Source organism: Hypanus sabinus, chromosome 1 (genome assembly GCF_030144855.1).
Source record: "Hypanus sabinus isolate sHypSab1 chromosome 1, sHypSab1.hap1, whole genome shotgun sequence".
Classification (NCBI taxonomy): Eukaryota; Metazoa; Chordata; class Chondrichthyes; order Myliobatiformes; family Dasyatidae; genus Hypanus; species Hypanus sabinus.
The window spans coordinates 203,916,366-203,939,629 of NC_082706.1; the positions used below are offsets into that span (position 1 = coordinate 203,916,366).

General features: G+C 42.5%; 1 protein-coding gene across 2 annotated transcripts in view; it reads left to right on the forward strand.

Moving 5' to 3' along the window:
* LOC132402003 (transcriptional activator GLI3-like) overlaps positions 1–23,264 on the forward strand; it is a 760,747-nt gene that overhangs the window by 675,496 nt on the left and 61,987 nt on the right. For both annotated transcript variants that reach the window (XM_059984438.1, XM_059984448.1), the window contains one exon: positions 8,226–8,427. In XM_059984438.1, the coding sequence (XP_059840421.1) occupies positions 8,226–8,427 (202 nt within the window). The remainder of the gene's footprint in view (positions 1–8,225; positions 8,428–23,264) is intronic.

Sequence of the window (23,264 nt, forward strand, 5' to 3'; positions counted from 1 at the left end):
AGCTGTTCATAAAGCTTTGAGTATGTGTCTTCAGGCTCCTCTACAACCTCCTTGAGAAGAGGGCACATCCTGGATGATGGGGTCCATAAGGACGGATGCCACCTTTTTGAGGCATCACCGTTTGAAGATGTCCTCGATGCTTGCCTGCCTCTTACTCTTAACCACAGCCTCAAAATCTCTTGTCAACCTTGGTTCCCTATACCAGCAAGCCTTGCCTTTCACCCAAGCAGGAACATACAAGACTTGAACTCTTGATGTCACACTCTGAAAAGCCTCCCACTTGGCAGGCACTCCTTTCCCTGTAAGCAATCTCACCGCTGCAGGATGCCTCCTGATAACTCCAAGATCTGCTCTGCCTGCGTTATTTATTTGTTGAGATTCAGCAGGGAATAAACCCTTCTGGCCCTCTGAGCCAATGCTGCCCAGGAACCTCCAACTGAACCCAGGACGATTTACGATGACCAATTAGCCTACCAACCGGTATGTCTCTGGACTGTAAGGGGGCAACTGGAACACCTCGAGGATACTGATGCGATCATGGGATGAACGCATAAACTCCTTACAGAGAGTGGCTGGGTTGCTGGTACTGTAACCTGTGGTGCTAACCACACGTTACTGTGCCGCTCCCATGAACCCTCCAAGTTCAGGACCATGACCTGTGCACTGGATCCGAAGTGCTCCTGACAGACACTGTGGTCATTTGCCCTCCCTCATTTCCCAGGCGAACATCCAGTGTTACACCATCCTCTGTGTATGGGTATTTACACAGAATTCTCTAGATTTCAAATACCATAATTCAGAATTTGCATAGAATCTGCGTAGAATTCTCTCGATTTTAAATCCTGGAATTAAATACTAGAGTTTACACAGAACCTATGTAGAGTTCACTAGATTTTACATATTAGAATTCAATACTAGAATCTACATGAAACCTACATCAAATTTACTAGATTTTAAATACTAGAATTCAATCTTAGAACTAACATAGAATCTGTGCAGAATTTGCTAGACTTTATACACTGGAATTAAATATTAGAATTTGCATTGAATCTATGTAGAATTCACTAGGTTTTAAATACTGGAATACATTACTAGTATTTACATAGAATCTATGTAGAATATAGCAGGTTTTAAATGCGAGAGTTTACATAGAATCTGCATTGTATTTAATAGATTTTAAATACTAGAGTTCATTTACATAGAATCTGGATGGAATTTACTGGCACCATTTGGCTTTGCGCATCACTGCCACTCTCCTTTCACTCTGTCACACTCTTGATTTATACCTTTCGATTCTCCTTCCCTCCGTACACCCTTAGAGCCAGGCTGCCAATCGAAACCACACAAAATAGTAACAATAAAAGGAGTGGCCAGAAACCAAAACACCCGCCCGTCTTCCACTCTCATCCTTATTGATTTCAGTCTTCATCAATGCTTTGATCGATGACATCAGCGAGAAATTGAGTTGATCATGGGGTTGCCTCCAGGCTGCATGCATCGCTGGAAGCCTCACGGAGACGGCAATGTGCCAGATTGCTCAATCAGCCTGAAAATACACCATCATAGTGCAGATGACAGGCTCCAACAGCAGCAGAACCACATTTGAAAAAAAAGAAGTAAAAGTAAAAGAAGTAGATTTGTGAACCGTCTGGAGGATGCTGCCCTTGATCACATTGTTGGTTGGCATTATCTTCTTCTGGAAGGTGTCTATCTAAAAGCCTCTGAACTCCACTAGTCTGGCTGATTCTCCTAGTTCCCTGGAAAACTGCACTCTGTGTAAAACACAAGAGGTTCTGCAGATGTTGGAAATTCTGGCATCTTCCTCATCCTTTCAGGTCCTGAAAAAGGGTCTCAGTTTGTAACATTGACTGTTTATTTCCTTCCACTGATGCTGCCTGACCTGCTGAGTTCCTCCAGCATTTTTGACTGTGTGACTCTTTGCATATAAAAAAAAACTTGCGTCTCATGTCACCTTTAAATTCCCCTCCTCTAACTTTAAAAGCATGTCCTCTGGTGTTTGGCGTTTCTGCCCTGGAGGAAAGATTCTGACTTTCTACCCTTTCTATGTAGCTAATAATCTTGTTCTAATAACTGTGGGGTAATGTTACAGCTATATAAGACTTCGTTGGACCCCACTTGGAGTACTGTGTTCAGTTCTGGTCACCTTACTACGGGAAGGATATGGCTATTATAGAGTGAGTGCAGAGGAGATTTACAAGGATGTTGCCTGGATTGGAGAGCATGCCCTATGAGAATAGTTAGAGTGAACTTGGCCTTTTCTCCTTGGAGCAATGGAGGATGAGAGGTGACCTGATAGAGGTGTATAAAATGATGAGAGGCATTGATCGTGTGGCTAGCCAGAGAGTTTTTCCCAGGGCTGAAATTGCTAACACAAGGGTGCTTGGAAGTAGGTACGGAGTGGGTGTCAGGGGTAACTTTTTTCACACAGAGTGGTAGGTGCATGGGAGTGCAGTGCTGGTGACTGGTGGAGGCGGATACAATTGGGTCTTTTCGGAGACTCTTAGGTAGGTACATGGAGCTTAGAAAAACAGAGAGCTATGTGGTAGGGAAATTCTAAGCAATTTCTAGAGTAGGTTACATGGTTGGCACAACATTGTGGGCCGAAGGGCCTGTAATATGCTGTAGATTTCTATGTTCCATGTTCTATGTAAACTTTTACCAGGTTTCTCTTTAGCCACTGACCAAGAACAACCCAAGTTTAGACCATAAGATACAGGAACAGAATTAGGCCATTTGGTCCATCAAGTCTGTTCCACCATTTCATCATGGCTGATCCATTTTCCCTCTCAGCTCCAATCTCCTGCCTTCTCCCTGTATCCCTTCATGCCCTGACCAATCAAGGATCTGTCAACCTCTGTCTTTAATTTACCCAGTGACTTGGCCTCCATAGCTACCTGTGGCAACAAATTCCACAGTTTTACCAGGTTTACTTTGAACCCTCTCCAATGTCAGCACATCCTTTCTAAGATAAGGGGCCCAAACCTGCTGACCATACACCAAGTAAAGCCACACCAGTGCTTTATAAAGCCTCAACATTACATCCCTGTCTTTATATTCTAGTTCTCTAGAAGTGAATACGAACATTTCATTTGAATTCCACCGACTCAATCTTTCTTTACAGCTCGTACCCTCTAATTCAGGCAGTATCCTAATGACCCTCTTCCACACACTCTCTGCAGTCTCCACCTCCTTTTAAGAACTACTTACTGTGCATTTCATGGAATGTGAGTAGTTCATAAAACTTCTGCAATACACACAAAATGCTGGAGGAACTCAGCAGGTCAGGCAAAATCTGTGGAGAGGAATAAAGAATCAATGTTTCAGACCAAAACCTTTCATCAGGACTCTTGGCCTGTAACGTTAATAGTTGCTGCCTGACCTGCCGAGTACCTCCTGTATTTTGTGTGTGCTACTCTGGATTTCCAGCATCTGCAGAATCATTTACGGTTATTTTGGATTTATTTTAATTGCAAAAAGACTTTGTGGTAAAATTGTTTCGGTTGAGTGGCTTTTCTTTCACAGATAGTTCATTTCAGGTAAACTTCATGTTCCATGTAATCAATCAGAAAATATTTAAATGCATATTGATAAAGATCCCACTGCAGGCTTTGATACTCTTCCACAGGTGTAGTGGACTACGAAGAAGAGTATCAATGGTTGCAGCAGGATTTGGACCAGCAGGAAATGTGGGTTGAAAAATAGCAGATGGGATTTAATGCAGTCAAGTGTGAGGTGTTGCACTTTGGGACTTACAGGGTAGGACTTACACAGTGAATGGTAGGACACTGAGGAGTGTGGTAGAACAGAGGGTTCTGAGAATACAGATCCATAATTCTTTGAAGGTGGCTTCACAGGTAGATAGGGTCATAAAGAAAGCTTTTGGCACATTGTCCTTCATAAATCAATGTATTGAGTACAGGAGCTGTTGAAATTGTGTAAGACTTTGGTGAGGCCTAATTTGCGGTATCGTCCACAATTTTGGTCAATCTACCTATAGGGAAGATGTAAATAAGTTTGAAAGAGTTCTGAGAGAAATTAACAAGGATGTTGCTGGGTTTGGAGGAACTGGCTTATAGGGAAAAGTTGAATAGGGTAGGACTTTATTCCCTAGGGTATGAGGGGAGATTGATTAGAGGTATAAAAAAATTAAGAGGGTTATGGATTGGGTAAGTGCAAGCAGGCTTTTTCCACTGAGGTCGGATGAGATTAGAACCAGAGATCAATGATTGGGGTGAAAGGTGAAATGTTTAAGGGGTTCATGAGGGGGAACTTCTTCACTCAGAGGCTGGTGAGAGTGTGGAGTGAGCTGCCAGTGGAAATAGTAGATGCAAGTTTGATTTCCACATTTAAGGGCAGTTTGGATAGGTACATGGATGGGTGGGCTATGGTCCAGGTGCAGGTGAATGGGACCAGGGAGATTAATAGTTCAGCACAAACTAGATGGGCCAAAGCATCTGTTCTATGACTCTACAAAATATGGAGGGTTTACTGATACCTTTGAGGCTTCTGTAGGTCAGGGCCAACCATGGATGTGCATTCTAGCTGTCTAGGTATGCAAGCCAGGGTGGTGCGATGTGAGAGCAAACTGTTGCCATGTAGCAAGCTCTTTCCCTCCATGCATCTGATGAACCCAAAGGAACGGCAGAGACCGATGCAGTTTGGTACCAGCAGCATCGCAGGAGTTGTCGGTCAGCGTTGAAATCAACATCAGACTGCCTCAGGGAGTTCAGCTCCAGAATATTCCCTCGGGCTTTCCTCCATCCCCGTGAGTGGTACAGCCGCACAGCAGTGGAGGTTTGAGATCAGAGTTTTCCTTCTCCTAGATGAGTTGCCAACTATGGCTGAGGAGCCCAAAGTGACTGGTCTTAAGGCACCAATAACCCACCTTTGCTCCTTTTCCTGCCAGCAGAAACAGTTCTGCACAGCTTAGTAGCCAAGCTACGCATGAAGGCCAGGAGCTAGTCTTGGTTGTCAGAGGTTATTTGAGATGCCATCGGGAGCATTTAATAGGTAATGGGAGCTTGTCCCCATAACCACCCCTGGCTTTGACAACCTTAAGGAACCTTTTATTGATACACAGCACAGGTTTTATGCTGAAAAACCTGCTTTGTATCCCTTTATCATTGAGAAAGTTGTGCTAGTCTACAGTTAAATTATAATTCTACTGGTAATACACTTTTGTCTCATGTTAAATTCATAATGTCTGCACTTTCCATCCAATTTATAAAAGGAAAAGGATACTCAGCCTACTTAATTAGGGTGGGAAGAAAATGGTTTGAATTTTACTTTCATTCATTGTGAACAGATAAATCTTGCTAATGTTACCCAGAAAATATTTTGAACCATTCATGATTCAGGTTTGAATTTGGGTGTAGTGTGTTTATTTGGGGCTCTTTTAATTTCTCATCAATATGCCAGCATCTGTCGATGCGCAGCACGGTGACGTAATGGTTAGCACAATGCTTTCCAGTGCCGGCACCTCGGGTTCATTTCCCTTTGCTACCTGTAAGGAGTTAGCATGTTCTCCCCACGACTGTGTGGGTTTCCTGCAGGTGCTCTGGTTTCCTCCCACAGTCCAATGATCTACCGGCTGGTCCTTTAATTGGTCACTGTAAATTGTCCCATGATTAGGCAAGGATTAAATCAGGGGATTGCTGGGTGGCACGGCACGAAGGGCTGGAAAGGGCTGTTCCAAGCTGTATCTCAATAAAGAAATATCCAGGTGAAGTGAATATAATGACCCAAGAACTATGAGCTAAAATAAAATGTGTGTGAGTAATTCAGGAAGAAGTCAGCATTGGAATCACTGGACAGTATTGGGGTTTTGGCTGATGGGGCTGTGGTTGGACAAACAACACTTAATGTTTTATTTTCATTTGCCAATCATTTGGTATTTATACAAAACTAAGTCTTGTCATTTTTTTAAAGAAGGAATTTGACATGAGCAAAATTACACAGCTGTCCTCCCCTCAGCACCTCACCCTGTCATGAACATTGCCTCACTATTTTTGCCCACAGTCTGCACTGCCATTGACTTAATTTTTGAATTTAATTTAAATACTCATTCTCCTGTCTTCTCCCCATTACCTTTGATATCCTGGCTAATCAAGAACCTAGCAACAGCCACTTTAAATATACTGAATGACTTGGCCTCTACAGCTGTCTGTGGTAATGAATCCCACAAATTAACCACTCTCTGGTTAAAGAACTTCTTCCTCATCTCTGTTCTAAAGGGACATTCCTTCTGTTCTGAGGTCCTAGACTCCCCAACTATAGGAAACATCCTCTCCATGTTCACTCTATCTCGGTCCTTCTAACTCCTTCCCCTTTCCTTTCCAGTCCTGATGAAGGGTCTCAGCCCAAAGTGTCGACTGTTTACTAATTTAAGTTACTAATTTAGTTTACTAATTAAGGGATATGCTGCCTGACCTGCTGAGCTCCTCCAGCACTTTGTGTGTGTGTTGCTCTAGATTTCCAGCATCTGTAGACTTTCTCGTGTTTAGGTCTTTCAATATTTGAATGGTTTCATTGAGATTCTCCCTCATTCTTCTAAACAGCAGCAATGACAGGCTCCTCATACACTATCCCTTTAAATCCCTTTCAAACCTCTTATTTTGCTCTATTTTTGCACAATAACTTTAAAAAAATATTTATTTCTTATTGTAACTTAAGGGATATTTATGTCTTGCACTGTACTGCTGCAAAATAACGAATTGCACAACATGTGATGGCGATACAAACCTAACTCAGATACATTCTTATAGATGGGGTGGGGGGGTTGAGAACCTTTAATCGACTCTAAAGGAATTTTAGTTGGTCTCTGCCACCTGTCAATCTTACTTACCTTGAGTTTTCTGACTTCATTAGTGATGAGGGATATAGAGATAGAAATTAGGTAACAAAGATGAAAATTTATCTGGATGTGTACCTACTCTTCACTGGACTGAACATTTGCAGCTTCATTTACTGCTGGTTACACACTCAGTGGCCACTTTATTAGGTACACCTGTACACCTGCTCATTAATGCAAATATCTAATCAGCCAATTATATGGCAGCAACTTAATGTATACAAGCATGCAGACGTTGTCAAGAGGTTCAGTCATTGTTCAGACCAAACAGCAGAATGGGGAAGAAATGTGATCTAAGTGACCTTGACCGTAGAATGAATGTTGGTGCCAGACGGCATGGTTTGAGTATCTCAGAAACTGCAGATCTCTGGGATTTTAATGCACAACAGTCTCAAGAGTTTACAGAGGATGCTGCAAAAAACAATAAAACACCCAGTGAGCAGCAGTTCTGTGGGTGAAAATGCCTTGTTAATGAGAGGTCAGAGGAGAACGGCCAGACTGGTTCAAGCTGACAGGAAGGCGACAGTAACTCAAATAACCGTGCCTTACATCAGTGGTGTGTGGAGAAGCATCTCTGAATGTACAACACGTCAAACCTAGAAGCTGATGGGCCTCAGCAGCAGAAGACCACAAACATACACTCAGTGGCCACTTCATTAGGTACAGGAGGTACCTAGCACAGTGGCCATCAGCTTTCCAGCATGGTTAAATTGTCACCCTGGCCAGATTGGTTATTTCAACAAGTATAGAAGTAATTTCGGCCACCTTTGAGCATCTTGAGCAGCTAATTATAACACAAGTGTAAATGTTATAATTACATTTACAATTCGTAATGCTGGCCGCCTTGGACTTGTTCCATTTTGTGCGGCTAATGATAGCCACAAACTGTAAAACTTAATTCCAATTTGAGATTTCTCAACTTCTGCTTCCTATTCAGTCAACTTTTGTTCTGAAGGTATCCTTATTCCTGGTTGAGGAATGAACCACTGTCTCTGTGGTTGTGGGGAATTAATGATGTGAATGTCTAAGCAGCCGTCAGATTCATAAATCACGAGAAATGAGAGGGGCAATACATAGAAGCCTTTTCATTTTGTTTAGCAATTTATCATTTTGTGTGCACATTAATAAACAGGGTTCCCCTGAGGTAAGGTGGTGGAAGATAAATCCTTCTTTCTAATTTTCCTCAATTGTAGCCAGTAGATCACAGGTGAGGAGTAAGCTGCTTATCAGAGAAAGAGTCATTTTTTTCTGAACATCTTTCTGCACATTAGTTGGGCATGATGAATAAACGGACATTTTGAACATGAAATACTACATGGTCCTCTGCTCTCTTTTTTTTTAATTAATACAACAGGCTCCCGCTTCCCCAGTCCGAGGCTGTCAGCCAGGCCAAGCCGAAAGCGCACCCTGTCTATATCCCCGTTGTCCGACCCCAGCTTCGACCTTCAGACGATGATACGGACTTCGCCCAGTTCCTTGGTCACCATCCTCAACAACTCCCGCAGCAGTTCCTCCACCAGTGGCTCCTATGGTCACCTGTCTGCCGGTGCAATAAGGTAAGGTGTTGAATCATGATGTACTTTGCTTGTAGTTCAACTTTCCTATGCTTGCTTGTGTTTTTATATAATCACCCTTATTCAGTGGATTCCCATTAATCAGGACGCATCGGGACCAGTATGATTTGGCCCAATTATGTGACTGTCTCAATTAGCCGAAGATTCATGGAAATAGTTAAAACATATCGAATCTTGAAGTGGATGGGCTGCAGTAGCAGAAGACCGCACCAGGTGCCACTCCTGTGCCTAATGAAGTAGACACAGAACATAGATTGCGGATTATTTTTAAATTTGGAATTTAACTTTTTTTCTGTTTGCCTCATTTTCTGTTTTACACACCTGAAGAGGGCTTGGTCGTGAGTTGCTAACTGCAATCATCTGATGCTGGGCTTAGACAGGGCAAAAGGTCACTGCTAAGGAAGACCTTTATAATTTAGGTACTCATCTTACAGTGTTGGCCAAGTGGTTAAGGCCTTCGTCTAGTGATCTGAAGGTCACTAGTTCGAGCCTTGGCTGAGGCTGCATGTGTGTTCTTGAGCCATGCACTTAACCACATATTGCTCTGCGACGACACTGGTGCCAAGCCGTATGGGTGGTGTGGAGAGGGGAGACTTGCAGCTTCGGCAACTGCCGGTCTTCCACAAAAAAAAAACATGCCCAGGCTTGTGCAAATACATGGAGGCCTACACACTACACTCACCTTACACCTGAGAGAAATGTTTGCAGCTTCAATTCTTTCAGTGCTGGTTCAATGAATAAGGCCGGGTATAATGTCACCGTTAATGCTGTGACTGAATCATTCAGCAGTTACTTTTGCATGTGAAATATAGGATATGAATGCAAGGATGTAATACCGTGTCTTCATATGGCATTAGAGTACACTTAGAGTATTGTGAACTGTCGTGGGCCAATGTGCTGGCAATGGAGAGGGTCCAGAGGAGGTTCATGAGAATGACCCCAGGAATGAAAGGGTTAACATATGCAGAGAGTTTGATGGCTGTGGGTCTGTAATTGCTGGAGTTTAAAAGAATGAGGGGACGATTACTCTGAAACCTATCGAATAACGAAAGGCCGAGATCAAGTGGACATGGAGAGAATGCTTCCTATAGTAGTGTGGGGGTGGGGACCAGAAGGGACAGAGTCAGAATAGAGGATATCCCTTTAGAACAGAGGTGAGGATGAATTTCTTAGCCAGAGGGTGTTGAATCTGTGGAATTCATTGCCACAGATGGCTGTGGAGACCAAGGCATTTGATATATTTAGAAGTGAGGTTGATAGGTTCTTGATTACTAAGGGCATCAAAGGGAGACTGCTGGAGAACAGGGTTGAAAGAGATAATAAATCAGCCGTGATGGAATGGTGGAGCAGATCCAATGGGCCAAATGGCCCAATTCTGCTTCTATGTCTTATAGTCTTATTGTCAAAATGTTACTGTTAACGCTGAGACTGAATAGATTAAACTGGACAGAAATCGTACCACAATAACTCACAAGGACTTTCCCTTCCTCCTTTTTTCCTGCTGTGATGTTTCTTTCTACTCAAGGATCAACCTTATTCACCACGTAGATTTAAAATGTATTAGGAAATTGCTGTGGCGTGTTTGTCAAGGTGTGACATGTAATGAAAGACAACAATTTTCAAAATTATCAAGAAAGAATTATATAAAAGTTTTTAAATTATTTTAAAAAATTTAAAAAGCTAATATATGCAGAAATGGAATAAAAGGTGCAAAAAATAAATATATACAATGTAAACAGCATTATAAAAAGTATTTTAAAGTGTTGACAGTGCAGTGACAGGGTGATAGATAGAAAAGGATAGGGGATCTGTAATATTTTGTAACTCAAAAACATAAAACTAATTGAAAAGAAAAACAAGAGAGCCAGGGAGATGCACGTTTGTTACTTCCGTTTTTACTTTAAGTGACATGCACATATATGACATGGGGGTGTGATGACGTATGCCATTCACGTACTTTTACATATAACCCGGAATGAATTATTTAAACAGCAAAGAATGCTTAATCGAACAATTTATGTTCAATATTGCATGAATATTACTGAAATGTCAAATACCCAAGAGTCTAACCAGAATGGTTGATCAGATTAACTGCCTGGGCAAAGAAAGTTCTGAGATGGCATGAAGTTTTTGTTTTAATAGCCCTAAAAAGCAGGGGTCCCCAACCTTTTTTATGTCACGGATCAATACCAATAAGCAAGGGGTCCATGGATCCTGTCATGTTTTATAACTTCAAATCATCAAAGGAAGACACGGGAGTCCGAAAATGCAGGTCTAATTTTGTGTTTACTTGAAGCAAGGCATACACTTATCATGATGATATATGCAATTTACATATTTATACATTTAATCTGTAAGAAATTACTTAAATAAACAAATATATATATATATATACACATACACACACATACATACAAGATTACTCAAATATTACTGAAATATTAAATGCACAACAGACTCCAGGTTGGGATCTCCTGCTACAGCGAGTTCCAGGAGGGAGCCTTTGGAAAAGGCAGCTTGCAGGGTGGTTAGTGTCTAATGATTTTTCCTGCCTGCTTCGGTGTATTTTGTTGTTGGTGCATTAGTTTGAGTCTAAGGTGGCTTGTTAGAGAATGATGTAAAGCTCTGTTCATCTTGACTGTGGATACAATGTTGAAGGTGGTGCTCTGTATCTCTCTCAAGCTCCTGGTACGGCCAGCAATACCTCAAATTTCAGCATCCCAAAGGGGTAGCAAGTATTTGTGTTGCAGCAGTTAAGTCAGGGAGTTCCATCGAGTTTTATAGAAAATATTTTAAATTATTCTGATTTGATGAACAGGGATGCATAATTTATCAGTGCTCTGAGGAAAGTTGTGTGCATTAAGCAAATGCTGTTGACTTTTTGATGCCCAGTTGGTTGTCCCTTTGGAATAATATTGTGTGAGCGGACTGAGGGAAAACTGAGGCCCAGAATTTGAAATACCATTGCTGTATCAGAATTTAATTATTCATGCAGAACTTTAAACTTGAGAGCAGATTATATTATCTCTTTAATTTGAGAGAGAGTGTATAGAACGTAGAATGTTACAGCACAATACAAGCCCTTCCCACAATGTTGTGCTGACCTTTTAACCTACTCACAATCAATCTAACCCTTCTCTCTACAAAGTCATCCACTTGCCTATCTGATTACTGCCTGTTAGGCCACTGGTGTTTATCGCAGCAAGGAAAGTCCTCCATCCCTGATTGTCCGTACCATCACAAGCAGATGCCTCATTGCTGTTTCTGTAATAATCTTTTGTTTTACCATTCAGGATTGATAGCCCTGAGCTGGAGCCCCAAACCTGGAGGACCAGTGGACCGCTCTTAGTCTGGCCTCTGCCCTTTGACCTGTTTGGCATGGGTGACCCTCCCAAGAGCCAGAGCACAAGGCCCGGACTCTAGCCATTATAGCTCTCTGGGTCATTGACGCATGCACACCTCCAAGCACTATGACAAGGTTGTGGTCCTCAGAGGATCTGCCTATCTAAGAGTCTCTTAAATGATCCTAATGCATTTGCCTCCACCACTACCCCTGGCAGAGCATTCTACATGCCTACTGTTCACTGTGTAAAAATCCCCCAGCCTCCTATAATTTCCTCCAATAACCTTAAAATAAACCCCGCTCATATTAGCCACTTCAGCCCTGGGAAAAAGTCTCTGCCTGTCCACTCGATTTATGCCTCCTATCATCTTCCACACCTTTTCTCCAAAAGTTCTTCCCTATTGTGAGTTGTCTGGCTGACAAGTGCACATAAACGATAGCTTGTAGAGGAAGATTCCAGAAATTGTAGTGTAACTCGCAGCTCATTCAGAAGAGCAAGCATTTGTGACTTTGCATAGAGCTGGCAGCGAACTCCATGATAAAACCTTGAATTTTGAACTTCAAACATGAGCGCGTTGTCCTCACTGTCTGGACTGATCAGACGAATGTGTAAATGAAAATCCGCTCAGTGATCACGTTCCCAGGCACACCTGCTCATTAATATCTCATCGGCCTATCATGTGGCAGCAACTCAATGCATAAAGGCATGCAGACATGGTCAAGATGTTCAGTTGTTGTTCAGGCCAAACATCAGAACGGAGAGTAAGTGTGATCTAAATGACGTTGATTGTTGGTGCCAGATGGGGTGGTTTGAGTATCTCAGAAACAGCTGATCTCCTGGGATTTTCACACACAACAGTCTCTGGAGTTTACAGAGAATGTTTGGAAAAAACATCCAGTGAGTGTCAGTCCTGTGGGCTAAAAAATACCTTGATAACGAGAGTGGTCTGAGGAGAACGGCCAAACTGGTTCGAGCTGACAGGAAGGCAACAGTAACTCAAATAATCACGTGTTACAACAGTGGTGAACAAAGGGGCATCTCTGAATGCACAACGTGTCAAACCTTGAAGTGGATGGACCATGGCTACAGAAGACCACAATCATGTAATCGTTGGCCATATTAGGCACTTCCTGTACCTAATAAAGTGGCCACTGAGTGCAGTAAAAACACCAAACGAGTGGGACACATAATGGTGTTTTTCTCTTTTATGGTAATACACACAAAATAAATAAATCCTTACTCATCCAAAGCATATCACGGTGGCACATGATCGAAGTCTCTACTGCCCTGTTAGATAATTAGAGGAGGGAGTTAAGTCATTTTATTTTTTGATGAATAGGTTGTGTGTTGAGAAATAAATTGGACAAACTGCTAGTGAGCTCAGTAAACTCAAAATTTACCATTAGGGGAAGCTCAGGACAAATTTTGAGTTTGATATGTATCTTCTGATTAATCCCCTATCAAACCAACCTGCTGTCCGCCACAGCTCTAGTCCATTGGAATAATTCATGACTACGCAGGCACAATCACTATGCACAATGGGCTTTCAAAGCAGGTGATTTATTTATTTATTTAGCGATACAGCACCGAGTGGGCCCTTCCAGCCCTCTCAGAAATCCCTGACAAATCCGATTAACCGTAACCTAAACACGAGACAATTAACCTACCTGCTACGTCCACGGGGAGGGCGTACGGACTGAGTTTTCTGTGTTAGAGTTATAAAGTCATAGAACACTACAGTACAGGAGCAGGTCCTTCAACCCATCTAATCTGTGCTGAACCATTAATTTGCCTAGTCCCATCGATCTGCACTCGGACCATAGGCCTCCATACCCCTCCCATCCATGTACCTGTGGAAAGTAATCTTAAATGTTGAAATCAAATCTGCATCTACCACTTGTTCCACATTCTCACCACCCTCTCAAAGAAGAAGCTCCCCCTCATGTTCTCCTTTAACAATTCACCTTTCACCCTTAGCCCACAACTGCTCGTTGTAGTCTCATCTAACTTCAGTGGAAAAAGCCTGCTTGCATTTACCCTGTCTGTACCTCACATAATTTTGTCTATCTCTATCAAATCTCCCCTCAGTCACATGGGTGTAATTGGGCAGCACAGGCTCATTGGGCCAGAAGGCCCTGTTACAATTCTGTATCTTCAAATCAATTAAAAATAAAGCTAATCTTTAATCGTTTAATTGCACGTGTACACCAAAGTCCTTCTGTTCCTGCACACACCATAGAACTTTTTCATTTAGTAAACACGTCTAGTGGAACTGGTTCTCGTCCTGATCTGTCGGTTCCTCCCACTTTCTCCAAACTCAAGGTGTAGCCAAGGCACCCACATAAGCCCCAGCTATGCCTGCCTTGTCATTGGCTACAGTCCAAGTTGCAAGCCTTCCATGGTAATGCTCCCTAATTCTTTCTGCTCTACAGTGATGGCCGCATGGGGGCTGCTTCATTTTCCCATGCTGAGCTCATCAATTTCAACAACTTTGCCTCCAACTTCCACCTTGCCCTTAAATTCACTTCGTCCATTTCTGACATCCCTTTCCCCACTTTTGATCTCTTTGTCTCTATCTCTGGAGACAAGCTGTCAGCTGACAGATTTTCTAAAGACTACCAATTCCCATGAATTTCTTGACTATGTCTCCTGCAAAAATGCTATTCCCTTTTCTCAGTTCTTCACCTTGGCTGCATCTGTTCCCACAATGAGGCTTTCCTTTCCAGTATGCCAGAGATGTCCTCCTTCCTCAGAGATCAGATTTTTCTTCCTCCATCATTGATGCTGCCCTCACTTGTGTCTCCTCCATTTCCTGGGCATCAGCACTCACCCCATTTTCCCACCACCTTAACAGTGATAGAGTTCATCTTGTCCTCACCTACCACAGCATGAACCTCTGCATCCAACACATCATTCTCTGCAGCTTCCACCATCTTCACTGGAACACCACCATCAAACGTGTCTTTACCTCCTCCCCACTCCGTATTCATAGGGATCGAAACCTCCATTCCTCCCTTATCCATTGGTCTCTCCACACTGATCTCCCTTCTAGCACATCCCTGCAAAAAGTGCTACACCATCCTGTTCAGCTCTTCCCCCACCTCCATTCAGGACCCCAAACAGTTCCTTCCAGGTGTGGTAACACTTGGCCTGCAAATCCCTAGGGGTTGGTTACTGTATCCGGTGCTCCCGGTCCAGCATCCTTCACACTGGTCAGACCTGACTTGGACTGGGGGCCAGCTGTGTCAAGAACCTTAGCTCCATCCACAAAAAGTGGAATTTCCCTGTGGCCAACCATTTCAATTACTGTCCCCATTACCATTCTGACATGTTGATCCATGGCCCCCTCTTCTGTTATGATGAGGCCACTGTCAGGCTGAAGGAGCAACACCTCATATTCCATCCAGGTAGCCTTAACCTGGTGACATGTACATCGGTTACTCCAAATTCCCCTTTTTTTTATCTCTCCCTCTTCCCTTTCCTTCATTTTCCTCACCTCCCTATCACCTCCCCGATGCCTTTCCTCATTCCCTTTCTCCCATGGTCTACTCTCCTCTCCTAACAGTTTCCTTCTTCTCCATTCCATTACCTTTTTCACCTATCACTTCCCAATTTCTTACTTCCTACCCCATCCCCTACCGAGCTGGCTTCACCTATCACATTCTAATTGTCCTCACCCCCTCTCCCCCACCTTCTTGTTCTGGCTTCTTCCCCCTTCCTTTCCAGTCCTGATGAAGAGTCTGGGCCTGAAGCATCAGCTCTTTATTCACTTCCATTGACGCTGCCTGACCTGCCGAGTTCCTCCAGCATTTTGTGCATGCTGCTCCATTTAGTCCATTCTGCTTGTTCCTGTTCTTTCTGCCAGAGTGTATCGCCTCATGCTTTTCTGAATTAGATTTTATCTGCTACTTGTCAGCCTTTGCTAACTGTCCCATTTACAACCTTTTGCTCTCCTCCTCACTATTTACCAAACCTGATAGAAGTTTTGCCCTGCACAACTAATATCTTAGTCATTAAGGTACATAAAAAAAGGCAAGAACTGACTCCAGGGCAGCACAGTAGCCTAGCAATAAGTGCAACGCTTTGCAGCAGTCAGCTGTAAGATCGCGGGTTCAACCCCTGCCGCTGCCTGTAAGGAATTTGCACATTCTCTCCGTGATCGTGTGGGTTCCCTCCCACATAACGGATCAGAGTTACTGAGTTGTGTGCATGCTGACTTGGTGCCAGCATCACGTGTGACATTCTGGGGCTGTTCCACCGGTTTGAATTGATGCAAATAATGCATTTCACTGCATATCTTGTACATGTGATAAAGATAATCTTTCATCTTTGTATATGATCTCACTGTGCTAATAAACTCCAGTTTACTACAACTCTCTGCTTTCTCCATTTCCTTATCCATTAATGATGCAAGATGGTTCAAAATATCCCTTTGCAAGACTCCAGGCCAGCAAACACATCAACTCATAAATATGCATTGCAAATTCTTAAGAATTTTGTTGCCTGGACTTTGAGGGTAAGGTTGTCAGAAACAGCTGGGTTACTTAATAGCCAACTGGAACCTTATAGATTCCTTACGAGTGATCATTGACTCCACTCTATGTGTAACAAAGACTTCCTGCACTCCTGGGTAAAGTTTTCACCTGCTAATCCCCTTTGCAACATTCTTTATCACAGAAGAAAAATCAATGAATTGAACTTTCACTGCTGTATGGCTTTTTTGAAGATGGGAGTTCATCTCAAAGAGATCTCCATCAAATTTGTATCAAAGGCATGTTATAATATAGTCTAGTATTTTATCCATGTTGTTCTGTTCAGAGGCAGAAGATGGTTTGATTTTTGACATGTGCAATGATTGTTCACCACAACACGGTAGCATAGCAGTCAACATAACATTATTACAGCGCCAGCGACCCAGGTTCAGCTTCACTACTGTCTGTAAACACTTTGTACGTTTTCCCCATGACCGCGTGGGTTTCCTCCAGGTGCTCCGGTTTCCTCCCGCATTCCAAAATGTACGGGTTAGGGTTGGTAACTTGAGATCATGCTCTGTTAGTGCCAAAGTTCGTGAACCTTGTGGGCTACCTCCAGCATGTCAACGATGCAGGTAATACATTTCACTGTAGGTTTCAGTATTTTGATGTACATGCGGCAAATGAAGATGCACTTTAAGTATTTTTAAGAAGTAGAATGAGACAGCTTTGCATATTGGGGCAGCGTGGTAGCATAGCAAATGGCGTAAAGCTGTTACAGAGCCAATAATGCAGACCCAAGGGTGGGATCTGTATCACAGCTTCTCTCAAGTTGTGAAGACCGTAAGGCATAGGAGGAAAATTAGACTGCCTGACCCATCGAGTTTACTTATCATGGCGGATTCATTTTCCCTCTCAGCCTCCTGCCTTCACCCCATAACCTCTGCTGTCCCTACAGATTAAATACCAATCAGCTGCGGACATGCCTTCTTCATAATTAGACTCATGGAGCACCACAGTACAGGAACAAGTCCTTCAGCAAATCCAGTCCATATTAACAAGTAATATCCCATTGACCTGTCCCTGGACCATAGTCCTCCACATCCCTCCCATCCATGAAGGTATCCAAATTTCTCTTAAATGTTGAAATTGAACCTGCATCTACCACTTCCATCGGCAGCTTGTTCCACATTCTCACCACCCTTTAGGTGAAGAAATTTCCCCCAATGTTCCTTTAAACATTTTACCTTTCACCCTTAGCCCATAACCTCTAATTCTAGTCATACCCAACTTCAGTGGAAAGAAAGTAGGCTTCCGTTTACCCTGTCTATACCCCTCATAATTTGTATACCTCTTTCAAATCTCCCCTCATTCTTTTACGCTCTAGGAAATTAAGTCCTAACCTATTCAACCTTTCTTCAATTCCTGGCAACATCCTTGTAAATTTTCTCTGCACATTTTCAATTTTATTACATCTTTCCCGTTGGTAGGTGACCAAAGCAATATTCCAATACTCCAAATTGGGCCCCACCAACGTCTCGTACAACTTCAACATATCATCCCAACTCCTGTATTCAATTCTTTGATTTATGAAGGCCAATAAACCAAAAGCTTTCTTTACAACCCTTTCTACCTGTAATGCCACTTTAAAGTACCTACTGCAGTGTGTGCCATGCTACTTGGTTTGTCCTACTGTGACCACACACTTGCCAGCATTAAATTCTGTCTGCCATTTTTCAGCCTATTTCTGTAATCAATCCAGATCCCACTGCAAGCTTTAATAGTCTTCCTTGCCATTCACTACACCCCAATCTTGGTGTCATCAACTAAATTGCTGATCCATTTCATCATGTTATCACCCAGATCATGCATATACTATAGATGATATCCCCATCAGTTGTCTAAACTCCACCAAGTTCAGGACTAGAGCCATCAAATGCACCTCATATATTAACTCTTTAATTCCCGGTTTAATTTTGCTTGTCATACGAGGTTACTGTTGTCTTCCTGTCAGCTTGAACCAGTCTGGCCATTCTCCTCTGACCTCTCCCATTAACAAGGAGTTTTCGCCCAAAGGACTGCTGCTCACTAGATGTTTTGTCGTTTTTCACACCATTTTCTGTAAACTCTAGAGACTGTTGTGCGTGAAAATCCCAGGAGATCAGCAGTTTCTGAGACACTCAAACCTCCCTGTCTGGCACCAACAATCATCCACCAATCAAAGTCACTTAATATCACATTTCTTCCCCACTCTGCTATTTGGTCTGAACAACAACTGAACCTCTTGACCATGTATGCATGCTTTTATACACTGAGTTGGTGCCACATGATTGGCTGATGAGATATTTGCATTAGAAAGCAGATGTACAGGTGTATCAAATAAAGTGGCCTCTGAGTGTTGTTCAACAATTTATTTAAAGACTTGTGCCCAATATCAGTAGTGAGGTCATGTACTGAATACAGATACAGAGGAGGAGGTGTTTGCTGTCTTGAGGCAAATTAGGGTGGATAAATCCCCAGGGCCTGACAACGTGTTCCCCCAGACCCTGTGGGAGGCAAGTCCAGAAATTGCAGGGGCCCCAGCAGACATTTAAAATGTCTTTATGCATGTGTGAAGTGTCAAAGGATTTGAAGTTAATTTTGTACCATTGTTTAAGAAAGGCTCTAAGAATAAGCCAGAAAATTATAGGCCGGTGAGCCTGACATCAGTAGTGGGTGAGATATTGGAAGGTATTTTAAGGGACTTGATAGATATGGACTGATTAAAGATAGTCAGCATGGCTTCATGCATGGTAGGTTGTGTCTAACCAATCTTATAGAGCTTTTTGAGGAAATTACTGAGAAAGTTGATGCAGGGAAGCCAGTAGATGTTGAAGGCATTTGATAAGGTCCCGCTTGGGAGGTTCGTCAGGAAGGCTCAGTCGCTTGCTGTTCAAGAAGAGGTAGTAAATTGGATTAGACATAGGCTTTGTGGGAGAAGCTAGAGAGTGGTAGTAGATGATTGCTTCTCTGACTGAAAGCCTGTGACTGATGGTATACCACAGGGTCCATTGTTGTTTAACATCTATAGTATATGAATGATCTGGATGATAACGTGGTGAAATGGACCAGCAATTTAGTGGATTACACGAAGATTGGGATGTAGTAGATGGCAAGGAAGACTATTTAAGCTTGCAATGGGATCTGGATCAACTGCAGAAATGGGCTATAAAATGGCAGATGGAATTTAATGCCGATAAGTGTATAGTCATAGGAGTCAGAGTCATAGAAAAGTACAGATGTTGCACATTAGGAGGGCAAACCAGGTAGCATAGCACAAGTGATACCTATCGTATTGAAAGGCCTAGAGTAGAGTAGACATGAGGAGGATGTTTCCTATGATGGAGGAGTCTAGAACTAGAGGGCATAGCCTTAGAATAGAGGGTATCCCTTTAGAACAGAGATGAGCAGGAATTTCTTCAGTCAGCAGGTGGGGTATCTGTAGAATTTATTGCCACAGATGGATGTGGAAGCCAAGTCATTAGGTATATTTAAAACTGATGTTGACAGGTTATTGATTAGTCAGGGTGTCAAAGGTTATGAGGGGAAGACACAAGAATAGGGTTGAGAGGGATTAAAAAAAATCAGCCATGATGGAATAATGGAATGATTAATGAGCTGAATGGCCTAGCTCTGCTCCTTTGTCTTTTGGCCTTGTGGCCTAATTCCAGACGCATGAATAAATTATAGTTTACTCCATTGGATCCGACTGCCTTTACTTTCTTTGGAAAGTAGTATTGAGTGTTACAGTTTCCAGAGAGTTTGGGAGATGGAATGCAGTAACCATTGATTTTCAGAACAGAATCAGGTTTACAATCACTTGCATGCACCATGAAATTGGTTGTTTTGCGGCAGCGATACAGTGCAATACATAAAAATTACTATAATTTAAAAAATAAAATGTGCCAAAAAAAAGAGGAATAATGAGGAAGTGTTCATGGATCGTTCGGAAATCTGATGGTGGAGGACAAGATGTTCCTAACTCATTGAATGTGGGTCTTCACACTCTTGTTATTACCAGTGGGGTACTTCCTTCGAGAAGAGGGTATGTCCCGAATGATGAAGGCCCTACCTCTTGAAGATGTTCCTGATGTCTGGATTTGGTCATAACCTCCATGCCTGAAGTTAGCTCTGCTATCACTGTGTCCTCCAGGTTCTTATACAGTAGTAGGATTTTACCTGGGTTACATTTACCGCATCATTAATGTAAACAACTTTCCTCAACATTTTGGCAGGAATGTTGCTCATACAAATGTTGAAGTGCACAAGAGCAAGGGCACCACCTTCTGGAGGTTTTGTGGCTTATCGATCTTATCTCACCATTACTGTGGGCAGATCGCAATGCAGAGACGACAAACACAGATCTTTAACTTGCTGTGATGTGGTTGTGCTCAAGTTCTCCAGGCTTTCTAATTATGCCATATGTTGCACATTGAATGATAATGGAGAGTGATTGAACTGAGGGATCTAGGAATGCACAACCATAAGTCCTCGAAAGTGGTGGCACAGGTAGATGGGGTTATAATGGACATATTGGACTTAATAAATCCAAGTATTGAGTACATGGTTTGGGATGTTGAAATTGTATAAAGCTGGTGAAGTCTGATTCAGAGTATTGTGTGCAGTTCGGTCACTTACCTACAGGAAAGATATAAATAAGAAAGAAAAAGTGCAGAGAAAATTGACAAGGATCACACATAAATTCTGGAGGAACTCAGTAGGCCAGGGAACATCTATGGAAAAGAGTGAACAGTCAACGTTTTGGGCCGGACCCTTGTAACCTTTACCCTTGAGGGTAATGTGCCTGATAGATATTGCCAGAACTTGAAGACCTGAGTTATAGGGAAAGGTTGAATAGGTTAGGACTGTATTTTCTGGAGTGTAGGAGAACGGGGGAGATGTGAGTGAAATATACAGAATTATGAGGGGTATAATTGTTTTAAGGAGAACCCTGAGGGGGAGTTTCTTCACTCAACTGGTGGTGTGAGTGTGGAACGAGCTGCCATTGGAAGTGGTGGATGTGGGATTGATTGCAACACTTAAGAGAAGTGAGGAGTTTATACGTTTTGGCCGGGACCACGTGGGTTTTCTCTGGCTGCGCTGGCTCCCTCCCTCAGTCCAAATGCGTACGGTTAGCTGTAGTGGGCATGCTAAGATGGTGCCAAAAGTGTGGTGACACTTGTGAACTGACACCCCCACCTCAGCACGTCGCACATCGACACCAATGACGCATTCATGATGTTTCGATATACATGTGACAAATAAAGCTAATCTTTACCTTCGGAATGAGTAGAGTTTGGTAAATGAATAGACAGCAGGGTGGAATAGAGTTGTGACATTATGTAGGGCTAACTGGCTTTGACAACCAATATAAGCATTATGTAGACTGCAGCATTGTCTAACAATGGGTCTGAGATCACTGCCGATTAATGAAGTGATGACAGGTATTAGCATGTATAATGTGCTTTAATAGACATTTAATGACATTTAATTCAAGGAGGGGGAGAAAGACCTTCCCAGGGGAATAGTCTATCAGTGAAACCCATTGATCACCAATTTAGGCAGTTTCACAGTGAAGAGGTTAATCCATCAATCCGTTAACTAAACAAGTCTGATGGAAGTTCTGTCGCTGACACTCTGCATGGCCCGAGCTTTCTGTTTTCACAAGTGAATGAGTGATATGACAACACGAAGCTCGCAACAGATTAAAATGATTGATTCTTTTCTCTCTTTGTAATAAGATCTAGAGACATATGGAATGACTTAGTTCACACCAGCACTGAAATGTACCTCATTAAATGGAAAATGAAATACGAATATACACCCAGTGGCCGCATTATTAGGTACTTCCTGTATTTAATAAAGTCACCACTGAACGTATGTTTATGATCTTCCTCAAGGTTTGATGTGGTGTGTGTTCAGAAATGGTTTTCTGCCACCACTGTAGTAATGCGTGGTTATTTGAGTTCATGCTTTCCTCTCAGCATGAACCGGCCGAGCCATTCTCCTCTGAACTCTCCCATTTTCACCCACAGGGCTACTACTCACTGTCTCTTTTTTTGCATCATTCACTGTAAGCATTCAATGGTTCCCATCTGGGATCCACAGACCACCTTGCTTAATGGTATTGGTCCATGGCATAAAAAAGATTGAGAACCCCTGCTCTGGAGACTCTTGTGCATGGGAATCCCAAGAGATCAGCAGTTTCTGAGATACTCAAACCACCCCATCTGGCACCAACAATCATTCCACAGTCAAAGTCACTGAGATCACATTTCTTCCTCATTTTGATATTTGGTCTGAACCTCTTGACCATGTCTGCATGCTTTTGTGCGTTGAGTTGTTGCCACGAGATTGGCTGATTAGATACTTGCTTTAACAAGCGGGTGTACAGGCGTACTTAATAAAGTGGCCACTGACTGTACATGTGATAATCTACTTCACTGACATTAAATCAACAGCCTTTTGCCCTGCAGTTGCTAATTTTTGGCAGAATGGAATTTGAAAAATATCCTAATTAGCTGGCAGTTAATGTTGTGTAACCTTGGCAATACATTTTAATGGAAAGAATGTTTAATTTGTTGCTCTTTTGATTGTTAATTTCTATGACCCCATAATGAAATTTCAGTTTTTAATTGAGATTTGATTGCTGCAATCCATATGTACCCACGTGGGTAAAATTGGAGCAGCTGAATTTTGTTCAAAGTTTTGTAAGCAGCTTATGAGCTGTCTTCCAAAATGGCGGTCAGAGTCAACTCTGTGCTTGGAACGGTTGATCAGGACAATATATTTGAAAAAGCCCTCTGTTGCCAATGTTAATACAATCAGTCAAGTCAAAGTAAAGTTACTTACTTACTTGCTGCCAGTTACATTACTGATACTGTGGTCACCCTGCTGAAGTCCATTCTCATTGTGTTATGATAAATTAAAACCACTTCATTCAACTGCCCATTCCCATTCTGAT